Here is a 22,616-nt window from a genome sequence, read left to right as displayed (position 1 = left end):
GAGGTTAAAAAAATAATGGGCCAATGTATTTAAAGTGCTAAAAGGAAAAATAATCCTGTCAATCTAGAATTCTATAGCTAGCAAAATTTTTTTTATCAAAAATACATTTTAAGTAAGAATATTTTCAGGTAAAATCTCAGAGAATTTCTTTTTAAAAAATTAATTAATTAATTAATTAATTAATTTTTAAAGATTTTATTTATTTATTTGACAGAGAGAGAGAGAGACAGCCAGCGAGAGAGGGAACACAGTCAGGGGGAGTGGGAGAGGAAGAAGCAGGCTACCAGTGGAGGAGCCTGATGTGGGGCTGGATCCCAGAATGCCAGGATCACGCCCTGAGCCGAAGGCAGACGCTTAATGACTGAGCCACCCAGGAGCCCCTCAGAGAATTTCTTTTCAACAAACTTACACTACAAAAATGCTAAAGGAAGTTTTTCATGTTGAGAAATACGATATGAAAATTTAGATCTATAGGAAGGAACGAGCGCTGAAAATAGTAAATATATGCATAAAATAGTTTTATTAAATTCTTTAAAGTAGTTTAAGTTTTCAAAGTTTATAATGCATAAAATATATGCAAATATATATTTTATGTAAAATATACATAAAAATAGCACAAAAGACAGAGTAAATGGAACTGAACTGTTGTAATATTCTTATGTTTTGCAGGAAGTGGTATGACATTAATTCAAGGAAGATTGTGATAAATTAGGGGTATATAGGGTAAGCCCTAGAGCTACCTATACAAAAGTAATATGAAACTAACCACAAGTAGAGGGGATAGAATGGTATTTCAATATATGTTCAATTACCAGCCCCCCCCCCAAATGCAATGCAGCAGAAATGAAGGAACAAAGAACAAAGGAGGCAAATACAAAACAAATAGTAAGATAGACCTACACCCAAGTATAACATGAAATGTAAACAGACTACTACATATTCCAGTTAATGGAATAAATAAGCAGAATTTGTCAGACTAGATACATATGCAAGGCCCAACTTTTTGGTCTTTACAGTTAACTAAATATAAATATAAACTGACAGTTTAAATGTAAATGATGGAAAATGTACTGTACAGTCTAAGCAGAAGAAAGTTTGTTGTATAATATCAGGCAAAATTGACTTAAAAGCAGATTACTACTCAAGATAAAGAGGATCATTTTATAATGCTAAAAGTGTCAGTTCAAGTAAGATGAAAACAGAGAGGGAGGCAAACTGTAAGAGACTCTTAAATGTAGAAAACAAACTGAGGGTTGCTAGAGGGGAAATGGGTGATGGGTATAAAGGACACTTGATGTAGTGAGCACTGGGTGTTATATGCAACTGATGAATCATTAAATTCTACCCCTGAAACTAATAATACAATATATGTTACCTAAATTGAATTTAAATAAAAAAATTTTAAGGAAAAAAATATATAATAATTATAAATGTGTATACACCTAGTAACAGATCTTCAAAATACACAAAGCAAAATTGACAAATAAAAGGAAAAATAGAGAAAACCACAATTGTAATTAGAAATTTTAGCAGTCCTGTCAGTGACTAATAGGAGAACCAGATAAAAAATCTTTCAAGATATGATAAAGTTGATCATTGATCAACTTGACCTAAGTGATAATCATAAAATACCCTCCAAACATGAAGGAATATTAATTTGAAGTGCACATGGAATAGATACCCAGATAGACTATACCAGGGCCATAAAACAACTCTGAATACATTTTGAAGGGCAGAAATACAGCCTATGTTTTCCAACCATAATGGAATTAAATTATGAATTAATAGCAATAAGTATAGAAAATCACCAAGTACATGAAAAGTAAACACACTTAAAATAATCAACCAGTGGGTCACAATAGGGAAATTAAACAGTAGTATAAAATATTTTAACACAACATTAAATTTGTGGGATACAGCTAAAGCAATGCACACAGAGAAGCTTATACATGTGAGTTTTTAGGAAAAAAAGTTTTAAAAATCAGTGTTCTTAAGTTTCCACCTTAAGAAGCTAGAAATAGAGGAGCAAATTAAACCCAAAGTAAATAGAAGAATGGAAATAAAGAGCAGAAATTAAAGAAAAACAAATAGAGAAAAATCAACAAAGCCACAGTCTGGTTCTAAAAATTAATAAAATTGATACATCTCTCTCCCTTAACAGCATGACAAGACAGGACAAAATAAACATGAATAACCAATATAATAAAAGGTTACAAGTCCTACAGAATTGAAAGGATAATAAAAGGATATTATGAATAATTTTATACATATGTTGGTATATTATGACAATTGTTATTTTGACAATTTAGAGAAAATGGAAAGATTGTGAAAATAGAAAATTTGAATAAAACTATATTCATTAAAAATTAAATGTAAAATAAAAAACAAAGGAAACTTCAGACCCAGATTTCTTTCCTGTGTAATTCTATCAAATATTTAAGAAATAAATAAATATTATATGAACATTTTCAGAAAATAAAGCAACAGGGAATACTTGAATACATTTTAGGAAGTAAACAAAACCCTGATACAAGAACTTGACAAGGAAATTACAAGAAAGAAAATTACAAGATCAATATCTGGTCATGAACATAGACTCAATTTCCCTATCAAAATATTAGCAAACTGTTCCAGCAATATACAAATTTGATAGTACATCATAACCAAGTGGGGTTATTCCAGGAATACAAGGTAGTTTAACATTTAAAAATAAGTCAATTGGTATACTCCATTAATAGAATGAAGGAGAAAAATCACATGATTACCTAACAATATGAAAAAAAAGTGATGACCAAATTTAACACCATCTGGATAATTTTCAACAATTGGTAAAGGAAACTTATGAAAAACCTACAGTTAACATGATACCTAATTATGAAAGATTGAATACTTTCCTCTTAAGATCAGAAACAAGGCAAGGATGTTTGTGCCTAATTCTATTTTATATTGTATCAGAGGTCCTAGCCAATATGAGATCAGAAAAAAATAATTTCTACAAAAATTATTACTAGGGTTTGACTGTATGTTTTCTAGCAAATCGATTTCAAAAAATATATATAGGAATGCAAAGAATATGGAACAGCCAGAACCACTGTGGAAGTACAGTGTTGGAGGACCTATTCTACTTCCTTTCAAGACTTATTATAAAGTTATTAAGACAGTGTTGATATGAGGATATGAGATTGGTATGATAATCAAACAGATTAATGAAAGAGAAAAGAAAATCCAGAAATAAAACCACACATAAAGAGTTGACGGATATTTGACAAAATTGCCAAGGCAATTCAATTTGGAAAAGAGTCTTTTCAACAAATTCTGGAAAAGTGAAAAATAAGTGAAAAAATAAATCTTGATTTCTACTTTACACCATATACAATTATTATTTGTGTTGGATCACAGAACTAAAATTAAAAGTTAAATCTATAAAATAAAGCACTAACCATGAATAAGATTGCTAATTTTGAGTTTATAACTAAAATTTTCTTTTTTTATTATGTTCAGTGAGCCAACATATAGTACATCATAAGTTTTTGTTGTAGTGTTCAACGATTCTTTAGTTACTTTATGCGTAACTAAAAATTTCTTTTTATCAAAAGAGAGCTATGAGAAAATCAAAAGTTAAGCCACAAAATTCGGCCAATATTTTCATTATGTTTATATGACAAATGACTTGTATTCAAGATATATAAATGGCTAGTAAATATCAATAAGCAAAAAGTTCAATAAAAATGGACAAAAGACATTAACAGGCATTTCATAGAAGGTGTATGCACAAACAGTAAATGTGTAAAAAGTTACTCAATGTCAGTTATCAGAAAAATGCAAATTAAACCCCAAAATTACCATTTTACACATATTGGAATGGTTAAAATAAAAAAAGAATGGTAGTTTCTAGTGTTGATCAGGATGTGGAACAACTGAGAAGTGTCACACATCACTGGCGAGAGTATAAAATGGTACAGTTACTTTGGAAAACCATTTGGCATGTTCTGTGAAACATACAGTTACCTTATAACCCAGAAATGCCACTTTTAGCTTAAGAAATATTCATAGCAGCTTTATTTATAACAGCAAGAAAAAAAAAAAGGGAAGAAACTCAAGTGTCCCAAAATAGTTAAACTTGGGTGTACTCATGCAATGGAATATTAGCAAATAAAAAGGAATTCACAGCTCATCACACAATACAAATGAATCTCAAAAATATGTTCAGCCAAGGAAGTTGGACATATAGAATATATATCATTCCACCTATAGGAACTTCTAGAACAGTAAGTTTGATGCAAGGTAATCAAAACCAAACAGTGGTTTTCTCAGTGGGGGACCCCTAATGGTTTTACCTAGAAAGAGCATAGGGGAACTTTCTGGGATTATAGAAATATTCTGCATCTTGATTAAGGTGGTGGCTAGACTGATGTGTACGTTTGTCAAATATTATCTAACTATATATTTAACATATGCATTTTATTTTAGGTAAATTATACCTCATTAAAAATAGTTTTGGAAAAATAAATCAACTGTAACCAATGGTCCCAAATAGAGTATAGTTGGTTTTTTTGATTTCCCCCATAATTTGAATTAAATATCCTGGGGATTAGAATTTATTGCCCAATCTGAGGTCTCTAGTTGCCTGGCAACCTGGGCTGTTTGTGGGCAAATCAAAGCTACTAATTTTGAGCCCTAGAATGAAGATGAAGAATTATTATGGTAACACTGGAGTCACTGAGAGTACATGGGTGGGGGGATTTTACTGAGGTCTCCTATTTAAGTTGTCACCGGGGATTTATCTTCCTGAATCATCATTATATTTCCAAACCCTAGAAAAGTGTTTGGCATGTTGCATATTCTCGGAAAGCTCAGTGATATTAGGAAAAGAATTATCCCCTCATTCTTAGATTAAATCTTATTAGATTTTTGGTTGCAGGGTCTAGACTTATAGGAACTTACTGGATAAGGGGTAAACAACACAGAATTTAGAATTAAAAAGATCTGAATTCTGGCTCTGACATTTACTTGATTTCTTGGGCAAGTTATTACTTTCCCAATCTTCTGCCCCTGGCTCTGTAAAGTGGGGGTAATTATGTGCGCTCATCAGATGGTTATGAAACTATAAGAAGATGATGCATGTTCTTGTGAAGCACTGCAGAATGTTAACCTAATCCACTGCTGTAACTGGATGAAGTTCTGATGACCTAGGTCTTCCTGAGCCTACTAGTGGCCTTCTGTGGAAGCTCTTCTCTAACTTATTAGAATGCTTTGCCTGAGAGCCAAATACCTATTAACTCCCTACCAATCTGCATGTGGATTCTGGGCAGGGATGTCAACACCAGAGACTGTGAACTCTGGATCCTAACGGGCCTTCTCATCACAGTCATCATTTTCATTTTTAAAACCTGCTCTGGAGGTCAAGTTGGACTGCTTTCTCTATTTTCCCTCCAAAGAAGGGGTCTGCTCTTTTCCCTGGACATTTTGAGGCTTCGTGGCAGCTCCACATGGCCACTCCCAGGGAACAGAAGACTTGATATCATCTATTCTGAGACTTTGTTCCCACACCTTACACCCAGGCATCATTGCTTTCTAAGAAAGCAGCCTTTCCTACCTGTACAGATGTGGAATGAAAAGAGGTGGGTACTGGGATCTCTTTTCCCTGAGCAAGTTAGGTGTCCTTACTCAATACCCATGGTCCCTGTGCTTATCCTAATCATATTTGTTTAATTTGGCTAATTAAACTAATTTGTTTTGCTGTTGTCTCCCTATATGTAGTTCTCCTCTAATGCTGAACAGTCTCCACAAGGACTTCTGACCTAATCAAGTCCATACCCCTAAATTTTTAACATACTCAGTGAAAAGATGAAAATTCTCACCTTCCTAGATTAACATTACACTTTGTTGCTTATTCCTCTGTACAGTGGACACAGTTGTCCCTATGGCCCATTGCTGAGTGTTCTGCCTCCATCTCTCTGCTTCTCTTCTCTGTGTTTGTGTTTCTCTTGTCAAACTTGGAGTTTACTGAGAGAGGTATTCATGTATCCATATCAGAATAGGAACACCTGACAATGGATAAGGATTATTTTTCCTTTTCACATCATCAGTCATATCTTTCTCATTTTACCAAGGTCTCCTGGAAGGTAGGAGCCATGTCAGAAGAGCAGTGTGAAATTCCCTGGGAGACCATCATCAGCTTGGTGACGATGTTTCCCAATAGACAGGGAATCCCTAGGCTTTGTAACTATATCTACATCACAAATGGGAAATATCTGACAATTTTTCACCCATCAGACTTGCGCTATGTTTCCTTATCAAAGTAAGGATACCACTGAGTGTGGGTTTCTCTCTCTCCACCATGCTGTAAACTACTGGTCTCTTAACCATTGGTGTTGGTTCACAAACTGGCTCCCATACACAGAGAGCAAGCAGAGACTAAGGAAAGAGGCAGGCTACTCCAGATGAGTAGGTGGCTGGCTTAAAAAACAAGGGACTTATTTATGAGATTTGTCTTGGTGGCCACAAGATAAGTACCCATCTGCCAAATTTTAAAAGTTTATATAGAGGCCTTAACTGGGTCCAGATGGGCTCAACAATACCTTACTCTCTCAAGGCTGTGTACTTGGAACAGCCCTCACTGTGGGAGTGGTGGGCAGAATGTAAATTTCAGGGACAGAGGAGGTGATAAGGAATGCCCAAATGCCCCTGGATAGCTCACAGGTTAACTGGTGGCCACATCCTCTCAATGGCCTCCTTCAACAATTGCTCGAGGCCTAAAGGAAGAAGACAGAGTTCCACAGTGGGGTTGAAGATTTAAGACTGAACAATGCCCCGCTTCATCAGTCGGAGGGCTCCATCCCGGATCTGTTTGGTCTTCATGCCATAGATGATGGGGTTTAGCATGGGTGGTACCACAAGGTAGAGGTCAGCCAGGAGGATGTGGATGTGCCGGGGTACATGCTGGCCAAAGCGCTGTGTGTAGAATGAAAAGAGTCCTGGTGTATAGAAGAGAAGGATGACACCAAGGTGGGAGCCACAAGTGCCAAATGTCTTAGCCCTTGCGTCTTTGGAGGAAAGGCCTAACACAGCCCGGAGGATGAGTGCATAGGAGACAGCGATGCAGATGGAGTCTGTGCCCACCACCAGCGTGGCAGCAGTGATGCCATATATGTTGTTTGGCCGTGTGCCCCCACAAGCCAGCTTCACCACAGCCATATGCTCACAGTAGGAGTGGGCCACCACTCGGCTACAGTAGCTCAGCCTTGCCAGTAAACAGGTGAGTGGGGTCATGAGCCCCAAGCCACGAAACACAGCAGCAGCTGCCAGCTTGCCCACAGCCTCTGGGGGCAACAATGACCCATAGTGCAGTGGCCGGCAGATGGCCAAGTAGCGGTCAAAGGCCATTGCTAGCAGGATACCAGATTCGACAGCTGAAAAGCCATGGATAAAGAACATCTGAGTAGCACAGGCCCCAAACTTGATTTCAGTAGCATTTGTCCAAAAAAGAGCAAGGAGCTTGGGCACAGTAGAAGTACATAGTACCAGGTCAATGACGGACAGCATGCATAGGAACAGGTACATGGGCTGGTGCAGGGCAGGCTCTGATCGCACTACCAGTAGCACTGCCATGTTGCCAAGCACTGCCAGGGTATACATGGAGCAGAAGGGAAATGCAATCCAAAAGTGGGATGCCTCCAGGCCAGGAATTCCCATGAGCAGAAAAGAGTTTGGGTTCTGATGGCTGTGGTTTGTGAACTGCATGGTCAGGTCTAGGTAGGGTAGGTAGAGAAGACCTTACTACTCTGCTCTGAACCCCAGGAAGCCCTGAGAGCTGAAGCCATTGGGATTCATTATGCTGTGGCTGAAACAAAGTGGGCAGCAGAAAATATTTGAGTTCTAGCTCATGAGAAACATCCAGGATAAAAAGGTTGTAGAGCATTGGGAAGTGATGCAAGGCAGGAGGTGAAATTATCATTACCAGGGATCAAAGGAGCCCTTTCCACTTGTGTCGAATTCAGTGATGTCTAGGCTGGGGCTGTAGGGTGAGTGGCATGGCTATAGAACTCTCTCCACGGTGAAGGTAATTGACTAGAGAATCTTACCAGTCTTCCATCTGCCTGTGAATCCTATTCTGCCTATGCTCTTTCTTTCTGATCCATCTGCCTATGTGACAATAAAAGGGTGATGTAATGATGAAAGGTCAGGCAGATTGAATGGAAGACTCAAATGTAGTTACTTTTCAAGATGGGAAGATCAGGACTGAGAAGTAATAGAAAGGAAAGTGGGGGGATATTCGATGGTTTTTTTTCAGGGCACTGAGTCCATGGTTACTCATGGATGAGGCTCAGAATGTGGCTTCTGACCCAGAACCACCACCACATGGTGAGAGCCTGAGTCTCTTATAGCCTGCTAAAGCCGTAACTTTGCCTGGCTCATGTTAGTACTAGGATCCTGTGCTTGTTGTAGGTGTCTGTATGGAACTGGTAGAAACAAGTGAAATCATGCAGAATTGGTCAGTGGCAGAGGTCAGGCTAATTTGGCCATATGTGATCTGATAAAGTTATTGAGGGATGAAAACATAGTTTCATAAAAATCAAAGGTACATAAAGATGGTATGAGAAGTGACTTTTAATCACTGGGAACATAATTTTTAACTGTAAGCAAATGTTAACAATGTCCACCACATCTCTTTGTGTATTATCCACACTTTCTGTATCCCCTGATCGTCCCTTACCTACATGTACCTTCTCAGTACTCTCTTATCCACTAGCCAGCCAGTAATTCAGAATGTGAGAAAGAATTTGATTAAATAAGAAAGTCAGGAAGGGGACAGTAGAGGGACAGGAGGATGAAAAGGAAAGTTGAGAACAAGAGCCAGGAATGGACATAGGAGAGAGAAGAGTACCTTTCTCACACTGATTTCTAGTATAATGGGATGTGACTGTGATCTGGTTGCTAGTTGAGACAGACAGTGGAACTAATTGAACCATCTGGAGATAGCCTATTTATATCTCTAACATTAAGCTGCAATATTCCTTATAATCCCTTATATCAGCTATCATACCCAGAAAGAAAGAGGCAAGAAGAGAAAGGGTAATGTCTTCTAATGTGGTCTGGGTAAAGGAACCCTGGACCAGGATGCCATCCCAATGCCAACTATGGCTGTCACTGTGATATTGAGACAATCATCTTGTCCATTTATGTCTCATCATCCCTTCCACCTTTTATTTCTTCTGTGCTATTTCCCCTCCCTGAATTTCTACCATTTCTATAGTTGGGGTCAACTATATCCAGAGGGTATTTCAGTTTTGGTGGTGGCTGAAGGGTCAGGGACAGAGAACAATCTGGGTGGGAGGTCCCTGTAAATTGGTATATGTAAAACTGTACCGTTCTATGAATGAGCACACTCTGTGCTTAGTTCAGCATGTAACTGTGTGCCTCTATATGTTGCTGTATAAAATGCAAGAACAAGGCTGTACTCAGAAGACAAAGGTACGTATATTTAGTTAAGACATTGTTTTGGAGTGTCCATACTGCAATGACCTTTCTTTGGTGTGGAGAAAATTGAGAGCTGAATAATCCAGACATAAATGGGATAGCCTTGCTTTCTTCCCCTTTTTTCCTTCTTCCACTCAACTTTTTAATAATTGAGTCAAGTTTCCTGAGCCCCTGAGTTGCCTCTCAAAGAATGTTCACTCTTTGTAGTTACATCGCACAATGACAGTATGCTCCCCTTGCCTCAGACCCATTTGCACAGATAGAGAAAATGAAGTGGGAAAAGCATATGTTGAGCACAGTATACCCAGATTCTAAGAGAGATCAAGGTGAAGTCCTTGGGGGTCATCACTTTCTGTCCTCAATAATATTTGAGTTAGATCTCATTAAAAAAAGTGCAGGGTAAGAGTGTAGGGCACTGGGAAGTGATACAAGGCAGGAGATGTATTATCATTTCCAGCATTCAAAGGCTCTCTTGCCACTTCTGATTCAATGATCTCTAGGATGTGGGCTGGAAGGTGAGTGGCATGACTATAGAACCCTCTCCATGGTGGAGGTGAGTGGCTAGACACTCTTACAGCTTTATTTTTCTACCTGTGAATGCTCTTCTGCTATACTGTGATTTTCTTTTGATTCATCTGTCTCTAGAGGTATGGCAAGGAGAGACTCTCAGCCTCTTGCATATGACTCACCCAGAATACTTGACTTTATGTCTCTCTCATTGTTCTAAATTACCTTAGCGTTTGGCATTAAAAAAGGCCTTACCTAAAATATGTTAGAACAAGGGCTCAAGTACAGGAACAAAGCTGCCTCATGAGGAAAGGAACAAGTTGTTCATTACTGGAAGTTCTCATGAACATCTGAAAGCTACTTGCCAAGGATGCAACTTTTATTAGTGGAAGAGTAAGAGCAGCCCATTTCAAATCTCAGCTCTACCAACTCACCAACTATGTGACCTCAATCAAGTCACCAAACCTTTGTCAACCTGCTTCCTCATCTGTGACATGGAGAGGTTGATTCCTACTTCAGAGGTTATTGTGAGGAATCCTTATAGGGGACATTTATCTGAAGAGCGCTACATGGCACATAGCAGTGATCAAAAAGTGTGATTCATTTGTAAGTCCCTTTTATCTGAAGTAGAGACCACCTCAGTGAGAAAATGATCTTAGTGCAGCCAGGTCTTTGGCCTGCTAGTAGTGTGCATATTATAGGGTTAAATACACAGACAGACTTACCAGGTCTGGGGCAGAGAGTGGTAGTGAAGTCTCGGGTAGCGTGTGGGGAGCAAGAAGGCTAGAATATTTATCCTATTATTAAGGCTCTAACTGAGAGTAAAAATTCCCTGGGGATGAAGGCATTTAAAAAGACCTTTGGGATTCTGGAAAGAGGCAGAAAATTGAAGCAAGGATATTTGGGTAAGGGGGGAAAATAGGGTAATAGAGAAAATTTATCCTGAGAGCTCAGAGTAGATAGGAAGGGGGTGGGTGGACAGACCCTTGCACACAAATAATCCTAAAGTTTTTCTGGCATAGGAACACAGTTTAGGAAATTTTGCTAATTTTGCTTTTTCTCCTGGCCCCTTCCATGTGTCCCAAATATTTACTTCTCAATGTTTCTTTTGGTTAAACTACTTAGCTTCTCTGAAGGTCAGTTTTTCACTGTAAAATGGGGAGGCAGTGAATATTAAATGAGATGACATATGCAAGGCACTTATTGTTTTGCTTGGTCTATGCTGAGCGCTTGGTAAAAAATTTTCATTTTATTATTGGATTCAATGATCATTGAGCATCTACTATATGCAAAGAATTATGTTAGATGCTAGGGCACAGAGTGATTAGGATCACACCTTCGTTCACAGTCTGGTTTGGATGGGCAGACATAAAAATTACTTATAATTTAATGAGAGACCTATAGATATAAAAAAACACAGGCTCATTCAGCAGAAAAGTGGTTAGTGCTGTAAAACTTCGTCAAAGATTCAGAAATAGAAGGTAGGGTTGGAGGAAGGTGCACATGAAGGAGAGAAGACAGCAGGTGTAAAACATGGCAGACAAGGGATAATGGGCATTTTCTGGCAACCAGTGAAGCCCAGTTTAAAGTTAACACTTAAAACACTTAAAAATTTTATTTGACTATAGTTGACACACAATGTTACATTAATTTCAGGTGTACAACATAGTGATTCAACATCTTATACATTATGTTATGCATTATATTATATATATTATATTAGACATTCAAGAATAGCTGTCAGGTGAGCAAGTTATATTTACCAAATTTGAAGTTCAGAGGAGATATCAGAATTGAAGATATACATTTGAGAGGCATTAAAGAATAGTTAGAACTATGAGAAATGATAAAATCACCTAAAGAATGAATATAGAGGAGACCCCAACATCTGAGGCTGGGAAGAGAAGAACTAGACAATAAAAGACACTCAGAAGAGGACATAATGAAGTAGGAAGAAAACCTTCAGCATGTTGTTTGGGAAACCGGGAAGCAGGAAGTGTACATCTCTGCCATATGCTACCAGGGGTTTGAGCAAGATGGGGTTTAAGAATTGATTACTGATAGAATGGCTAAAATTAACAACTCAGGAAACAACAGATGTTGGGGAGGATGCAGAGAAAGGGGAACCCTCTTACACTGTTGGTGGGAATGCAAGCTGGTGTAGCTACTCTGCAAAACAGTATGGAGGTTCCTCAAAAAGTTAAAAATAAAACTACCCTACAGTGCAACAATTGCACTACTAGATCTTTATTCAAAGGACACAAAAACACTGACTTGAAGAGCACATGCACCCCAATGTTTATAGCAGCACTAACAACAATAGCCAAATTATGAAAGAGCCCAAATGTCCATTGACTGATGAATGGATAAAGACGAGGTGGTGTATACATATATAATAATGGGATAGTACTTGATGATCAAAAAGTATAAAATCTTGCCATTTGCAACAATGGGGATGGAACTAGAGTATATTATGTTTATGTATAAAATGAGTGAGAGAAAGACAAATACTGTATGATTTCACTTATATGTGGAATTTAAGGAACAAAACAGATGAATATAGGGGAAGGGAAAGAAAAATAAAATAGGAAAACAGAGAGGGAGGCAAACTGTAAGAGACTCAGGTATAGAGAACGAACTGAGGGCTGCTGGAGGTGGGTGTGGAGATGGGCTAAATGGGTGATGGGTATTAAGGAGGGCACTTGTGATGAGCACTGGGTGTTATACGTAAGTAATGAATCACTAAATTCTATTCCTGAAACTAATACTACATTATATATTAACTTGAATCTAAACACAATCTTGGAAGAAAAAAAAAGAAGGTATGAGGAATGGAAATACATTTTTGTGAGGAAACAAAGTAATTTTGTTCTAAAGAGAGGCTATTTCAAAATGGGGAAGAGGAAAACCAAGAATAAAATCTGAATGTAAAAAAGAAAGTTATAGAAGGTTTGTAGAAAAAGAATCTTTGGAAAGGAATGTAATTTAATGTGAAGTTAAGCTGGCTAAAATCAAAATAAGTTTAAGTTAAATGAATTTTTTAATATAAAAATCTGGTACAGAATTAAAATTTGGTTTTCTCTGTTAAAAGGACAATTTCCTTAGATTATTGGTCTTTTTAAAAAAGATTTTATTTATTAGAGAGAAAGAGAGCATGCAGGAGAGAGAGCACGAGCGGGGGTAGAGGGGCAGAGGGAGAAGCACAGTCCCTGCTGAGGGGGGAGCCTAACGCAGGGCTTGATCCTGGGACACTGATATCATGACCTGAGCTGAAGGCAGATGCTGAACCAACTGAGCCCCCAGTTGCCCCTATTGGTCTGTTCTTAACAAGAAATTTAAACAAAGGTTTTTCTTTCCTTATTAAGTAATCTACTTGGAAAACAAAGATTTGGTGTCTTGCCAACCATGCTTCACACTGGTCTTTGATTAGTTAACTCCAAGTCTCTACTAAAAGATCCAAGTTTCTATCATTTACAACGACATGGATGGAACTAGAGGATATTATGCTAAGTGAAACAAGTGAGAGAAACACAAGGATTATATGGTTTCACTCATATGTGGAACACAAGGAATAGTGCAGAGGACAATAAGGGTAGGTGGGGGAAACTGAATAGGAAAAAATCAGAGAGGGAGATAAACCATATGAGACTCTTGACTCCAGGAAACAAACGGAGGGTTGTGGAAAAGGAAGGATGGATGTGGGTGGAGGGGTGGGGTAATTGGGTGATGGGCATTAAAGAGGGCACGTGATATGATGAGTACTCTACTCAACTAATGAATCACTGAACATTATATCAAAAACTAATAATGTACTATACCCTGGTTAATTGAATTTAAATGAAAAAATAAAATGGATACGTAAACCATATTGAAATACATGCAGAGAAATGTTTAAAGAAACAAACAATAAAGACGTTTCTGAAAGTGGGGGGAAAAAGAGCCAAGTTTTTTTTTTCTTTAAATATAACTATATAATTTTCTGTATCTGTCTTGTGAAGTGTTTGTTACTTTGGTTAAATTGATAATGGAGTACTGTTTCACAATGACCTATGATCGTATTTGACAAAGTGTTTTAAAATCTTTTTGATATTTTTGACAAACTTCCCCACATCAAATTCTAAATGAAGCAACAGGATTTCCTAAAAGTTCCCTGGAAAATCACACAAACAAAAAAGTCTTTTTTCTCCTTCTAAAAAAAGAGATATTACACTAATTAGGCTTATTTGATATGCTAAATTACATGGGAAGCACTGCCAAAGAGAAAGTAATACTAACCCTTCTTCATTTGGTATATGTATTCTACAAATTACATGAAATTCCTAGAAATCTAATATGTCTTGGTATAATGTTATCAGTAGTAATTCCAGTTATTATCTTAAAATCTTATGTGTCAGAAGAATTAAAAAATCGTTAGTTGCAAAAAAAAAAAAAGAATTGATTACTGGTAGTTAACAATACTGTATTCTATATTTAAAATTTGCTAAGATGGTAGATCTTGTGCTTTTACCATGAAAAAAATAGTAACGATGTTACTAGACTGTGAGGATTATTTCACAGTGTAGATGTATATCAAAACATCTAATTGTATACCTTAAATATACATTTTTTTGTCGATTATACCTCAATAAAGATGGAAAAATTGATTATTAGTTTTTTCAATAAATGATGCTGGAAAAACTAGATATCTACATGCAAAAGAATGAAGTTGGATTCTCACCTTACATCATATACAGAAATTAACTCAAGTTGATCAAAAACCAAAACAGAAGCTCTAAAATTATAAACTCATAGAAGAAAACATAGGTAAAAAGCTTCATGACATTGGATTTGACAATGTTTTATTGAATAGGACACCTAAAATACAGGTAAGAAAAATAAATTGAACCTCATGAAAATGAAAACATTTAGTTCAAAGGGCTCTATCAAGAGAGAATGGGAGAAAGTATTTGCAAGTCCTATCTGATAAGGGATTCATATCTGGAATATATAAACAATTCCTACAAGGCAACAAAAAACAATGCAATTCAAAATGGGCAAAGAACTTGAATAGACATTTCTCCAAAGATATACAAATGGCCAATTAGCTCAAGAAAAGATGCTCGACATCACAAATCATTAGGGGAAAGCAGGTAAAAACACCATAAGCTACCATTTCATATCCATTAGGATGGGTATTATAAAAAACAGACCATACTAAGTGTTAAGGAGGTGTTGAAATAGGAGTCCTGTACCTTGTTGATGAGAAAGCGAAATGGTACAGCTGGTGTGGAAAAGGGTATGGCAGTTCCTCAAAAAAATTAAGCATAAAATTACCATGATCTTTCCCTATTTCAACCTGGGTATCTTCTTCTCTGACTGCTCCCAACATGAGCTTGTGAACCTCAAGTCAGGATCACCACCTGTCTCTGTCTCCTCAGTCTAACTCAGACTTCAACAACACAAGCTCTGTGTAGAAGGCTCACCTAAACCCAATGTATTCTGACGACTCCAGTGAAGACAATTGAGTGCTTGTTCCTGAGGGATAAGACTTAGGACATCTAATACAGAATCTGGTCTCAGTAGGAGCTGTTGGGATGTCTCATGGAGAATTAGTTCAGGTTAAATGACAGAGCAGCCCCTGTGAAAACCAACTTCCCCTCTCAGGACTATGGCAGAATAGCAGATGCTGAGACCAGTCACAGGAGGAAAGCATCCCCTTTGGTATTGTTATTAATAGTTGATAGTTATTCAGAAATAAAAACATGGATAAGTATAGCTAAGTGATCTCACTGGATCCTCCCCAAACTGTGGGAGGTAGGCAGGACTAGGATACTTGTCCCCACGTTAGATAAGGGAATGATCCAAGAAACAGAGGTTAGTGCCCCATCAAGGTCACAAACTGGGATTTAAACCTAATCTCCCACTCATAACCTCAACTCACAGCTCCGTCCACAAAATGAAAGGAAACATCAAATTCTAAACCAAATAAAAAACCAGATAACCTTGACCTAGTTATAGCTGAACCCCAGCTTTCTAAGTCACAATCCAAGCACGCAGTGGGCAGCCGTATGCATATTCTGAGGAGGCTCTATTTCTCAGTAGGCACTGCAGGGAAGGAAGGTGAGGGTGGAAAGAGGCACAGTGATGGTGAAGCCAGACTACATTCTGCCTCAAGGGAGGCACTGAATGCCACAGAGTGATGAGGGAGTAGGGTAAGAACCCAGGCCCAGGAACCCCAGAAGAGCAGGGACTGGGACAGAGGTCTCTAGAGTGACCTCCAGGGAAGACGCCAGGCCCATCTCGGGTCCCTTTCAGGATGTTGCTCAGGGATTGGGCCTGCTGTTTCTTTTTCTTTTGGGAAAAGAGTAGGTGATTATGAGGATATAACCAGACCTCTCCAACTCTCTTTCCCAGTTTTCTCTCATTAAGAGGAAAATTTCATCAGTTTTTCCTAAAACCAACAGAAAATGAATTGAACCTCCGGCTGGGGGTGAGAGCACATCAGGCCCATGGTGGTAGGGAAGACCAGGTGTACACAGGGCCCAATCATGGAGGTGGTGTGAATAGGGTGAGGGGCAAAGAGACCAGGTAGGGGTACTTGTGCTAGGTCAGATGGCTACTAGAGGGCTGGGACAGGGTACCTGGGGGGGAAAGGTCAAGGAAAGCAGCTATGTAAGCTGGGCTGGTAGAGAAAACTAGAGTAACCAGGATAATGACAGAAATCAGACTGAGAATAGTAATGACTAGAAGGAATACCTGAAGGCTGAGTGGAGAGCCACTACAAGAAGTGTGTGTAATGTTTGAGGGGAACAGGCTAGGTTGCTGTGTATGGGGAGGTGAGCTCTGGAGTGCACGGGCAGAGTCCCTTCCTCAGTACCTCTCATGCCCAAACAATTTATCCTTGTCTCAGGCATTATCTCACCTCCTGATTCTCTTGTCTTCTAGCATTCTCATCTCATATGTCTGTCTGTTGAACAGAGGACCTGCGTTCTATCCTCCTGAAAGCTTTATCTTCTACAAATCTTAGATCCTCCCACACCGCCATTAGAAGAAATCCTTTTCTGCCTCCCAGGCCTGTGCTCCTGTATTGTGCATTAGGGACCACTTCGAGAAAGCCTTAACTAAATAACTCAAACCAGGTTAGTTAATCCCATATTGGTGCCACTTGCTTTCCTCCTACTTCACATTCTGGCCTCACCACAGTCATAGCTGCTGGGATAGTCCTGGGACAAAAAGGAAAAATCTGAAATAGGGGGACGGAAGGGACAGGTCAGTTACATTTGCTTATTAAAGGTTTTAGCAACAACTAGCTGTATCTTTGGAGCATGGTCCTGTAAACAGAATCCTGGCATGGGGGTCAGAAATTGTGGAATCTAGTCCTAGCTCTGCTACTTACTTCCTCCATGACCATTTGGGGGACTCAGTTTCCCAATTACATCTTTCTAAAGTCCTCTCATGTTAAAAGGGGTAAGCTTACCAAGTAGTTTATAATACTGACTGAATACTCTAGGTATGGAACCACATGCACTTTGGGGAAGAGAAAGAAATAAGACCCAGGGTTCCTTTTGTCATTTGCTGACATCTCGACTATGAAACAGGAAGCATAGTACAATGACATGTAAGGACTGGACAAAACACTCATGCCAAGCAGGTTAAGGGTGCTGGGGCAGGAGGAGACTGGATAAGCGGAGTTGGATTGTAATGGAATGAGAGCTATATTTCAGTTAAAACTGGAAAGAAGGAAGCTTGATGAATTATGAGGCATTCAGGCTGAATAGGCAAGCTGTGAGAATGGGGTGTGTGAGCAAATAAACTGGAGGGCCAGAGATGGGCAGGAGGCGCACACAGGAAGTAAGGGAGACAGGGGCACTCAGGGAAGAGGAGGGACCTGTTTGGAATTGGAGCAGCACATTCACTTAGGATAAGGGGGCAACATGGATAAAAGGATATTCTTTCATTCATTCAGGAAATATTTAGCAAGTTCCCTCCCTCCCTCTCTAATCTGGGTGCCCAAATTCTGAGAAGGAAACCCTGAAATTGTTTTCTGAATTCCATAAAGACAGTGGCAGTAAATATAAAAAAAATACAGCCCTGTTTTGCCATGGGGTGTCCACACTGTCCATCCCATGCTGTTCTAGACAAGATGCAGATACACATTGGACTCGGAGAAGTTTCTTTCTTTTTTTTTTTTTAAACATTTTATTTTATTTTTTAAGATTTTATTTATTTATTTGACAGAGACAGCCAGCGAGAGAGGGAACACAAGCAGGGGGAGTGGGAGAGGAAGAAGCAGGCTCCCAGCAGAGGAGCCCGATGTGGGACTCGATCCTGGAACGCCGGGATCACGCCCTGAGCCGAAGGCAGACGCTTTTTTAACGACTGCACTACCCAGGCGCCCCTCGGAGAAGTTTCTAATAAGAGGACTTTTACTCTGATCTATGGTACTAAAATTGATGGAGAATTTCACAGAATTTTCTTCTGTGGACGTGCTTAAAATTGGGAGATACTCAGTAAGTTTCAATTTGAATTAGATGGTAGCGTATTATACACAATATAGCAGGACAGGAGAAAGTTTCTTCTGAGAGTCATTCATACACTTATTTAAAAAGCACTTATTGAGCATCAGTAATGTTCAGTAGAGTCTGTGAATATAGAAATAAGTCACAGCCCTTCTATTAGAAGTACTCAGTCTGTCGAATGGACAGACACATGCACTGGCAACACGGATCACACTCTCCTTATGTTATTTAATTCAGGGCATAATGAGTCCTCATTGAAAACACGGAGAAAAATCTGCCTGGAGGAGTCTGAGAAGACTTTACTAGGAAGGTGGCAGGATCTTGGCCAGGTATGGAAATGGGCAGAGGAAAGCATTCTAGATAAATAGTATGAGCTATAAGCATGTCTTTCAGGAAGTGACAGATAATCCAGTGTGGCTGAAAGTAGGATGAGAGTTAAGGGGAATCGTTAAGAAGTGAGGCTAATAATTTAGGCAGGAACAAGTGTATAAGCATGTTGAGTAGTTTTTAATTTTCCTTGTAGCAGTGAGGTCTCATAAGTGCTTTTCAGTAGGGGTAGAACATGTGGTCTGTCACATTGTAGTGGTAGATTGAGTAGGGGTGGAAGACTAAAGAGGAGGATTTTTATTCAGATATAATTAATATGATGTTATTTTAATTTCAGGTCTACAACAGAACGATTCAATAATTCTATACAGTACTCAGCACTCATCATAAGTGGACTCGTAATCCCCTTTATTTTTTCCATACCCCCACCCACCTCCCTTCTGGCAACTATCAGTTAGTTCTCTGCCTTTAAGACTCTGTTTTCCTTTTTCTTCGTTTTGTTTCTTAAATTCCACATATGCATGAAATCATATGGTGTTTTCTTTCTCTGACTGGCTTATTTCACTTAACATTATACTTTCTAGATCCATCCATGTTTTTTCAAATGGCAAGATTTGCATCTTTATCCATTTGTCTATCGATGGACACTTGGGCTGCTTCCCTAATTTAGCTCTTATAAATAATGTTCTAATAAACAGAGACGCATGTATCCCTTTGAATTAGTATTTTTGTATTCTTCAGGTAAATACCCAGTACTACGATTATAGGATCATAGGATTGTTCTCCTCTTAATTGTTTGATGAATTTCTATGCTGTTTTCCAGAGTGGCTGCACCAGTTTGATTCCCACCAATAGTGCACGAGGGTTCCTTTTTCTATCAGTTCATTTTTTAAAGATTATACATAAAAGTGAGATTTTTAAATTTTTTGTCTGACATATTTCACTTAGCATAATGCTCTCAAATTCCATCTCTGCTGTTACAAATGGTAAGATTTCCTTCTTTATGGCTGAAAAATATTCCTGTGTGTATCACATTTTCTTTATCCATTCATCCATTGTGCTAATTGTTTTTCTAATAGCTCCATTCTCAGAAGAAACCTTTAAAATATAAACTGAGAAAAAAGGAAGCACAGATCAAAATTCTGGGAAACAAATGTTTAACCTTTTTCAAAGAGAATGATAAAAGGGATAAAAAGGAGATATAGAGAGAAAGGATCCCAGAAGGAAAAAGAATGGTGTGAAGTTCAGAGTTCAGTCTTGCAAAAGGTGGGAGTGAAGCATCTCTTCCTCTGAATGTCCTGGATGCTAGAAAAAAAAAACAAGTGGGTGAAGGTAGAAGCATATAGAAATGGAAGCTAAAGTTAACTGAAGGAAAACAATGATAGGTCTTTTCATGTTCTCAAGTTGGCTAGAAATATGGCGTTAGTTGGTGAGTTTGCTGAGAAACAAATAAAGAGCTATGGAATCCCTGCTGGAGAAAAACTTATAGAACTTAGAGGAAAGTGAATTATTAGAAGGTGCAAGTTTCTTATTATTTTTCATACAACCAAGAAAGACATCTAAAGGACAGAGACACTCCTTTCATAATTTGAGATGCAGCTTGAGTTTGGGGGCAACAGGAAGACAGTGAATGTCTTGGGTAAGATTTGAACATAGCAGGGATCTACATCTTTTACAAAGTGGTCTTGGGACACACAAAGACCACAGAAAGCTCTTCTTCCACTCAATTCCTCATTGAAGATTGCCTTGTGATACTAGCTCAATCGGTATTTAATGTTCTGATTACCTAATGATTTTTAAGCACGTTGAGGGTAGAGATGATGTAAGTTCCATAATGCATATTAGGATTATTTTTTAATTGAAGTTCTAGAAATGAGATCAAGAGCTAATCCTTCCATGTGAATGGTCAGAGTTTGAAATTGAATGCTATAATTCTGCTGATACTGGATACTCTCCGGAAGAGCCCTGTGGAAGTAGACAATAGGAAGAGAATTTCCAATGGCCACCTCAGCCTCCAATATCACCTCAACCCATCCAGCAGTCTTTGTGTTGATGGGGATCCCAGGCCTGGAGCACCTACATAACTGGATCTCCATTCCCTTCTGCTCAGCCTATACTTTAGCCTTGCTAGGCAACTGCACCCTCCTCTTCATTATTCAGGCTGATGCAGCCCTCCACGAGCCCATGTACTTCTTTCTGGCCATGTTGGCAGCCATTGATCTGGTCCTCTCTTCTACAACACTTCCCAAAATGTTAGCTATTTTTTGGTTCAGAGATCGGGAGATCAGCTTCTATGGCTGTCTGGTCCAGATGTTCTTTCTCCATTCCTTCTCTATCATGGAGTCAGCAGTGCTGCTGGCTATGGCGTTTGACCGCTATGTGGCCATCTGTAAGCCACTGCACTACACTACGGTGCTGACTGGGCCCCTTATCACCAAGATTGGCATGGCTGCTGTGGCTCGGGCTGTGACACTAATGACTCCACTTCCCTTTCTGCTCAAACGCTTCCACTACTGCCGAGGCCCCATGATTGCCCACTGCTACTGTGAGCACATGGCTGTGGTAAGGCTGGCCTGTGGGGATACTCGCTTCAACAATATCTATGGCATTGCTGTGGCCATGTTTATAGTGGTGTTGGACCTGCTGTTTGTTATCTTGTCTTATATCTTTATCCTTCGGGCAGTACTACAGCTTGCCTCTCAGGAAGCCCGCTACAAAGCCTTTGGGACATGTGTGTCTCACATAGGTGCCATCTTAGCCTTTTACACACCTGTGGCCATTTCCTCAGTCATGCACCGTGTGGCTCGCCGGGCTTCCCCTCATGTCCACATACTCTTTGCTAATTTCTATCTGCTCTTCCCACCTATGATCAATCCCATCATCTATGGCATCAGGACCAAGCAGATTCGTGAGCGAGTCTTAGGACTATTCCCAAGAAAGGATGCATAAGGGTAGAGTGATGCACAGGTGGAGAAAGAGTGGGACAGACTGAATGCTGGAATGGGGGCAGGGGTGTGAGAAGAAGTGGAAGGATGCCAGTTTCCATGTATAATGAGAAAAACTAAATGATGTACTGGTATAATGAAAAAAACTAAATGATGTCCTGAAACTCAGTCACCAGTCTGATCAGGATTCATACTGCTGTGTCGTTTGGTAGTCTTGGATTCCAACTGCTGACTTTGCTGTCTTCTCAAAGAGCCCACTCTATCAAAAGGCATGACAAAGGCTTGACCCACTCTCCTCTTGGTAACATCATCTAAAGTCAACAAGATGCTTTCAAGTTCATTTTCTAAGACTGTGAGAATCTGAGTTTCTATCCAGAGTCATTGGGATCAGGACCTTGGGAAGGACCAAAATTTCATCTGAGGCAAGAGTACCTATACAGTCTGAAAGCTGATGTCCAGTCTCTGGCTAAACACTTCCAGTTTTGGGGAGCTCACGATCTTCCAGCACTACAGCTGTGTTCCAAGTCAGTTTTGCTTGTTAAAATTCATTTCTTCGATTGAGTCAGCTTATGTATTCTTTGACTTCTTTTGACCTCTATATTCTCATGGTCAATCCCTTTCATTAAACATTTTGGGTAAAACATGGCCTCTGACATTTTGTTATACATCATGCAACACTTTCTTTGCACATAGATGTAGCTTATGTTTTCACCAAGAATGTGACTTCTTCGTTTACTTGGTAATCCAATCACAAAACATTGAGTACCAAATCTGGGCTGGGTGCTGAGAATATGTATTTTGTTAAGGTGGGTGTGTTCCACTTATGTCTATGTCCCAAGATGAAGAAGGAAATGTGAAA

General features: G+C 39.0%; 2 protein-coding genes across 2 annotated transcripts; one reads left to right on the top strand and one right to left on the bottom strand.

The window, feature by feature from the left end:
- Positions 1–4,076: 4,076 nt before the first annotated feature.
- LOC123782528 (olfactory receptor 52P1-like) lies at positions 4,077–9,356 on the bottom strand. Its single transcript, XM_045782742.2, has one exon. It carries the CDS (start codon positions 7,741–7,743, stop codon positions 6,796–6,798), a length of 948 nt encoding a protein of 315 aa, XP_045638698.2. The 5' UTR covers positions 7,744–9,356; the 3' UTR covers positions 4,077–6,795.
- Positions 9,357–20,690: 11,334 nt separating this feature from the next.
- On the top strand, positions 20,691–21,761 carry LOC123782514 (olfactory receptor 52K1-like). Its single transcript, XM_045782722.1, has one exon. It carries the CDS (start codon positions 20,811–20,813, stop codon positions 21,759–21,761), a length of 951 nt encoding a protein of 316 aa, XP_045638678.1. The 5' UTR covers positions 20,691–20,810.
- Positions 21,762–22,616: the final 855 nt, after the last annotated feature.

Source organism: Ursus americanus, chromosome 16 (genome assembly GCF_024610735.1).
Source record: "Ursus americanus isolate L20-20 chromosome 16, mUrsAme1.1.p, whole genome shotgun sequence".
NCBI lineage: Eukaryota > Metazoa > Chordata > Mammalia > Carnivora > Ursidae > Ursus > Ursus americanus.
Note: the sequence above shows the minus strand (reverse complement) of the source record. Positions and strands in the feature narration are given on the sequence as shown.